Source organism: Halictus rubicundus, unplaced genomic scaffold (assembly GCF_050948215.1).
Source record: "Halictus rubicundus isolate RS-2024b unplaced genomic scaffold, iyHalRubi1_principal scaffold0358, whole genome shotgun sequence".
NCBI classification, from domain to species: domain Eukaryota; kingdom Metazoa; phylum Arthropoda; class Insecta; order Hymenoptera; family Halictidae; genus Halictus; species Halictus rubicundus.
Genome location: NW_027488899.1, coordinates 6,232 through 13,915, shown reverse-complemented (window position 1 = coordinate 13,915; position 7,684 = coordinate 6,232). Strand labels below are relative to the sequence as shown.

At 34.9% G+C, this 7,684-nt stretch overlaps 1 protein-coding gene across 1 annotated transcript; it reads left to right on the top strand.

Moving 5' to 3' along the window:
- Nucleotides 1–1,125: 1,125 nt before the first annotated feature.
- On the top strand, nucleotides 1,126–7,427 carry LOC143364234 (uncharacterized). The gene is made up of 4 exons (XM_076804691.1): nucleotides 1,126–1,261; nucleotides 1,562–1,767; nucleotides 4,838–5,123; nucleotides 7,145–7,427. The coding sequence occupies exons 1-4, from the start codon at nucleotides 1,126–1,128 to the stop codon at nucleotides 7,423–7,425; spliced, it is 909 nt and encodes a 302-aa protein (XP_076660806.1). The 3' UTR covers nucleotides 7,426–7,427.
- Nucleotides 7,428–7,684: the final 257 nt, after the last annotated feature.

Sequence of the window (7,684 nt, the reverse complement as noted above, 5' to 3'; positions counted from 1 at the left end):
GTCCATGGTTAGAAAAAGTAGCTTCGTCAGTAAAGAGAACGTCATAAAAGAAATGTTCATTTCTTTGTATTTGCTGCAATGTCCATGTACAAAAAGCAACACGATTCTCAAAGTCATTGCCACCAAGCTCCTGATGTAAGGAAATATGGTATGGATGAAAATGACGTTGCAATATTCGGGACACACTTGCTTTGCAAATGCCTAAGAACGTCCAATTTTTCGACAACTTGTAGTAGGATCAATATTGACTGTAGCCAATACAAAAGTTTCGGCATCTTCTCCAGTTTCAGGCTTTGCTCGTCTTCTGTTTAGTGATTTAACACTCCCTTTTCTACAAAACAATTGACCTATGCGGTCAAAACTTTGTCGAGGACGATGATTTCTCTCAGGGTATTTTTCTGCGTACAGTTGAGATGATTGTACTGAGTTACTTTTAGCCTCACCCATAAACTAAAATCATCTCTATCTTTTCTGCATCACTGTACACTATCGTTTCAGAGAAGTAACGTTATCTTTCACAATCAAATAAATCCCGAAGAATTTCTTAAACGTACTGATATCAGTCATCATAAGGAGAAGAATTTGTATCAGTGTTTACAATTTATTGTAAGCGTGTTTACAGTCAATAGTCAAAGTTCAAGAACATTTCGTGAAACCCTAGGGGACATGTCATCGTTGTTTCACTATTTAGGTCAAGTGTCCTACTTTTATGAATTTTGCGTACTCGACGTCACGTGAAGGTCATAATATTACAGGTCGCTGGATTCGTCGTGACCTCGGATATCATATAGCGATACTAAAAATATATCATTCCATTGAAAAAAAACTTCGATGATCTTGAAATCTCAAAAAATATAACCTTGAACACATTTTGTTGCTTATCGTAATATTTGTCCCCCTGAACCAACTAATGTTTTCCGTTGACATTTTTTTCTATCATAAAAAACAAGCGAGATATTTTAGATGCTCGAGTTATGTAAGACACCCTGTATAAAAACGTGCATGAACTTTTCAATCTGTATAGTTTACACTTTACTAAGTTTCAATTTATAATATTTTCGAGAAAAACCGTGTCTTCAGTTTTCCACCCACTACATCATGCACCACATCTGAAAAAAATGATTGATGGGTTATGAAAGCGTCAGCATTATCCACGGTTTATTGTTATACGATTTCTTTTTACGAAAATATAATAGTTTAAATATCGACAACTTATCGAAAATTGGAAATTTACTGTTCAATTATGCCTTCTGGTACCGCTGTACTTTGAAACTGAAAAAAACGCTTTAAGAATTTAGACCTGAAGTATCTCTTTTAAAAAATTCAACGCTTGAAAGGCTACCAGATAATTGATATTTTAAGGGTTAAAGACGTGAAAGGCGTTTCGACTCTTTAATAAACTGATGAAGTTCATTGAAAACTTAAAAAGTTTCACTTTGGAAGCTACTCAAGCTTCACTTGAATAAAAACACACTTTCCATTCAGTGTGTACTTACTTGGGAAACCTAACGTAATTTCGGCAATACTTACCCTATCTAAATACTTAATGATCTTTCTCCAGGTTGCGGTAGCATAACGCCGAAATCCACGTGGGGTAAAATCGCGACCATGGGTTACGCCAGCCTCGGGATCCCGTTGACTGTGGTTTACCTATCGAGCGCCGGAGGTCTGTTATCCAGATGTGCCAGAGGTGTCTTTACACGTGCTCCTTGCTGCTGCCTTTGTTCGAATTGCGGCTATTGTTGCTACGATGAAAGAAGAATGGAGGTGAGCGAAGAAACATTAATTGATAGAATATTTCTCGTAAAATGTCAAATGAAACACATCTATAGTACAGGTACAATTAACTATTACATTGTCCCGAATCTAAACTCTGGAAGTTCCATATTATTCGAATTCAAACGAGCATTGATTAAAGATTTTTTACTTTTCATACATATACAATACATATATTGCTCTTTGCTTTGTTGCTCTCTTCCAATTAACAATGTCTTGATAGGTGGAAGTCATTTGTATCCCAAATAGATACAGATTTTGCATGAACTCTGCACTCGTACAGGAACGAAAGGACAAGGAAATATATTTGCTGTTTATAAATGAATATATTACAATTTAAAGATTATTAGAAATTATTGGAAGTTTTAGTAAAACAATGTGATAACCTATTAATTTTAGAGGAATTCAACACGATCGTGAAAAAAAAGAAAATAGTGGAGAGTCTTGCACACGTAAATTCCTTAGGCATATGTATATACAGTCAGTCAAAAAAGTCTCCGTACACCGTACAAGAATTTATTTAAAGTTGCATAATTTTAAAGGAAATGGTAATAAATAAATAATTCTTTCGTTGTTATATTCAGAAATATAACATTAATTATTAGTGCAAACAAAAAGATGTTACATGGATTTGTTAACAAATAAACGAACTAAAATGACGAGCATAACAAAAATGAGGTCAAAAAAGTCTCCGTACAGAGACTGTGAGCGTGTAAATTTATTTCCTTTGTTAACGGTTCAGCTGAATGTTTACAAATAACTCTCAAGGAAACACTCTATGGTCAAGTATAATTTAGTTGCTTGGCTGTTAGCAAGAATAAAAGACGTTTTCGCGAAAAAATTTCTCCGAAATGGAAGTACCACTTGCGACCAGAGATTTAATTATAAAATTAAGAGAAGATTCATTATCCATTAGAAAAATAGGTCAAATAGTAAAAAGGACACATTCTTCGGTACAATATATTCTTGAGAAATACGCAAAAACTAAATCTATTCAAAGTTTACAACGTACAGGTCGACCACAAAAATTAGATACTAATCATAAACGTGCAATCCTACGAAGAATTCGTTGTGATCCACAAACGAGTGCACCAATATTGGCCAGTATGATAGAAAATGACTATAATATAAAAGTAGTGCCTGAAACTATTCGAAATGTTATGAGAAAAGCTGGATACAATAGTCGTACAGCCAGGAGAACACCGTTCGTAAGTAAAGTTAATAAAAGAAAACGTTTTGAATTTGCGAAGGCACACGTTAATAAGGATCAAAGCTTTTCGAATAATGTTATATTTAGTGATGAATGTAAATTCACTATTTTTACTTTGGAGGGAAATGTTAAAGTGTGGAGAAAACCAAATGAACAGATGAAACTCAAAAAACTCCCATCGTTTAAATAAGGAGGCGCCAGCGTGATGGTGTGGGGGTGTATGAGTGTAGCAGGGGTGGGAAATTTAGTCTTTATTGACGGTATAATGGATCAGCATAAATATTTGAACATTTTGAAAGAAAATTTAAAAAACAGTGCCAGAAAATTACATCTTGAAGAGTCGTTTATCTTCCAGCAGGATAACGACCCTAAGCACATGGCTAAGAAAGTAAAGGAATGGGTATTATACAATGTCCCGAAACAGCTGCATACACCTCCACAATCTCCCGACATTAATGCAATCGAACATTTGTGGGGAGAAATAAAAAGAAATTTGAAAAAATACACAATAAAAAACAAGGAAGACCTAAAATCTAATATATTGTTGGAATGGGAAAATATTCAGCCAAGTACAATACAAAAATTAGTTCAAACAATGCCAAAGAGGATGCAAGAAATTATAAAATTAAAAGGCGGTCCAACTGATCACTAATTAACAAATTATGAATAATAGTGTTACATGTACAGAGACTTTTTTGACCTCGTTTTCGTTGAGTTTTACTTTTTCCTTTGTTTATTTGTTAACAAATAAATGTAATATAGCTTTTGTTGCACTGTTAATAAATGTTATGTTTAGTGAACATAATAACGCAAGAATTATTTATTTATTACCATTTCCTTTAAAATTGTGCAACATTAAATAAATTCTTGTACGGTGTACGGAGACTTTTTTGACTGACTCTAGGTACTGATGCATGAAAAGATGTATGATGTTCAATCCTCATGAGACCGAAAAGCGATACATTTCTCTTGCACGGTAAAATATGAATATCTTCACTATTATACAGAGTGAATGTAAACTGTGGTACAGCAGGAAAGTGGAGTTATATTTCTCAGAGGAACAATAACTGATAAGTAGAGCAAATGAGAGATTAAATATTTTAAAATACATGAAATACAACACTTATTATTTACGTAATGTTAAAAAGGCACCTACATCATATTCATACATATATTATTTTGATCAATATACATATATACAGGGTCCCCCCGTTAAGTTATGTCACCATTTTTTAGGCATTTCCGATAGTGCAATTAAAAAATGGTTTTAGACAAAAGTTTGTCAATACTTGGCGAGTTACACGTCCGCATATTCTTAAATCTAAAAAAATACTCTTTACGTAAAAAAGTAAAGGTCACCTTGACTTTTTTAAATGGCACCACATGTTTTGGACATAATAGAATTGTTGCTGACGTCGAGATGAATTCAACAGTGTTTTATACTATGACCTTGAAATGACCTCAAACTCGAAAATTTTGTGCTAACGTAACTTTAATGAAAAATTATTTCTTCGTTTTTTCATTGCATTAATGTTTATCGTAAATGAAAATATTTTCCACATTGAAAAACTGAATAATGATAATAATAGAAGCATAGAAGAATTTGTTTGAGCGAAATTTCACGAAACAATTCTCAAGTATAACCCTTCCTTTGGCGTCTCTAGATGTATGTAATCCTCGAATAATTTGTGTATTTTTTTATTTGCAAATCCGTGTACACAAAGTTTATCTTCCCATGTTGATCTTGATAAGATAAATTTGGAAAGGAATATTGCAAAACAGTGCGGGAAAGTGAAGGCACTTTCTTGGTAGATCGATCTTAAAATTGTTTTTAAATTGACATGGGCCCAGGAGAAGGAGAGGCGAATGAGGAAGAAAAGGCAGCAGGAAGAACTGGCTCAGCAGCAACAGCAATTGCAGTTACAGGAGCCCTTTTATGTCCGCGCAAATGCGTCAACGTTCACGAGCACAGTGGAAATTAAGGCCAGCCCAAAGGACGAAGTGTCGAGTCTTGGCTCCGGTGACAGGCCAAACGTTACTATACTCGCACCAATCAGCATTTGTCTCGGTGCAATACTGTGCTACATTGTGGCAGGCGCTTTTACTCTGCACAAGTTGGACGACTGGTCCTTTGTGGGTACGTTGCAAAAGAGAATCCCGATTTTTCCCGAACGAAACGCATTGCCTCAAAAGGGATATATAGTCAACGATATGCATCAGAAAATGTCAAAAATTATTTAACGTGCCTTACCTACCACGGAAGTGAATTTCTAATTTTCATAGAGATTAGTATATTCCAATTAAAAACGATTACCTGATGAAATATTTACTGATTTACTGATTGAATGCGGACGATAAAGAATTCAGATAGCATCGGTTCGGATAATCGAGCTTATGCTACATCGTCAATTAAACAAATAAATATGATCCAAATCGTATTAAGTTTGGCCTCTTTATGTTCAGAAAAATGTCACAAATATAGTGGTGAAAATCTCATGAAAAAATAAGTAAAACCAATAAAGTTTTGTCATTACATTAGTAATGTCTCAACGATCATGTCATACTATCGTGGGAAAATTTTTCTCTCCCATATATTTATAGGGACATTACACTGTGGTCCTTTATTTTAATAGCAATATTGTGTGTTGAAAATCAGTAACAAAAAGAGTCCAATTTTTCCAAAATTGAGATTTTGATACCTGTAAAATGTTTCTAGAAAATGAGGCCAAACTTTTTTAGAAAAATCCCAAAATTAACTTATTTTTGGAAGAAATTTTTTCAGCAGAACTATTATACTTTTTACATTACGATTTTGCGCACACATTTATGGGTATTTGAAGTACATAAATTGTTTTTTTTTTTTAATCAAAAACAATAAAAATGACGAGTTATATACATTTTTATGAAGTATGTTTTAGAAAATATTTGTTGAGCGTTGCCATGATTCTGGTCCTTTTGCTTCTGTTGGTTGAAAACCAAAAAATGATGAATTATATTTAATCAGTACACATAAATGTGACTAAGTCCGAATCAAAATAAATTGAAAATCTTGATTATTTACAAAATGGAGGAATTTTCAATTTTGATTTTTGTAATATTTCTCCGCGTTTAATATCATTATTTAATGTGTAACTATTAAGAGCCAAGACTCCGTAATTCACAATGAGGTAGAGTGACTACGTTACCGACAAAATTAGGCGGAACATGATTTTACGTGTCTCAACTTTTCGTCCTTATATGAGAATATTTTTCACTGGGGAAGGGCTCACTCTAAAGAGGAGTGTTCAATCTAACGCTCTGGTCATGAACGGACGAAACTATGCAGATATTTGGCAATATAAATATTAGAAGTAGACCAAAAACCGCACAATGTACATGCCGTGCAATCCAAGCATTTTTATGCCATTGGATTAGTTTTCTGGATGAAATCGAGAGTAGCGCACGCTAGAAAATATCTCCAGAAACAAATTGAGCTATTTTTTGTCTTGATTCTCTGCGAAATAAAGCCAAAAACTTGAAACACGTTTCTGGCGTCAGAATTCATAATATCGATAATGCAGAGCAAAACATGTGACAACGACCCGTCGGATCAAACCAAAACGGATCTTAAGTCTGTGTCTGAAGACTGTGAACGGAAATTATACAGCAGTTACCGACCTGCTGACTCTGAAAAAGACTCTGAAAAGTCGACTCTGAGAAGTCGACCTTCGCCCTTAATGATATAAACATTTGTGCATTTAGACGATTTATCTGAAATGAATATTCGATAGAATTGAATTGAATTGTATTTTTAATATATTCAGTTGTAATATTAATAATGTACAATTATTGAGATTGTACCGATGCATCTATGAGAATTTGTTCAACAAACTTATTTCTTTGGGCATATATTATTGTAATAATGGCTCAAAATTTAATAGATAAATTCTTGCTATTTTTATAAAGTATTGTAAAGTATCCCATTTTAACGCTTCGTAATCCTAATGTTAAGGATTAAAGAAAATGGATTCTTCGAAAGTTCAAAACCAAAATACCCCCTTAAATCTAGAATCGGAAGGCACTTGGATTGAAGAACCGATAGATTTTCATTTAAGATTACGCCAGCAATGAAAGGGTTATATTGTGCATTTAACCGTCTTGTTTCTTATTTGATCGCAGATGCAAGCTACTTCTGCTTCATGAGCATGAGCACGATTGGGTTCGGCGATATGGTTCCCGGTTCCTACCCCCGTCAGAATCTTTACGAGTCGAGGAACGTAACCATTTGGTTTTGCTCCTGCTACATAATGTCTGGGATCGCAATCACCGCGATGTGCTTCAACATCCTCCATGATGAGATCGTCCATAGGCTCAGCCATCAGGTGGAAAAACCGGAGCCGATCAAAGCCAGTCCAAGTGTGGACGAGCTGTCAACGGATCCTTTCGCGTTGACCTCGTGACAATTTCCGTCTGGCAACCTGTGCCACAGGAACGGCAACGACGAGAACGACATATGCGGAACAGATCCACCTACCAGTCTGTTCGCCCACGAGAACGAAATCAATATCTTAAAGGACTGTTTCAATCAGGTAGACGTCACTAGAGACTGCAAGCCGATTCTGAAGCTCGAGGATCACGTGCCGTCGATTCCTAGTGTTTACATGTTGCCGAAAGTTGACGAAGAGACCGAGGAGAATACGGAGATGTAAAACTTTACAC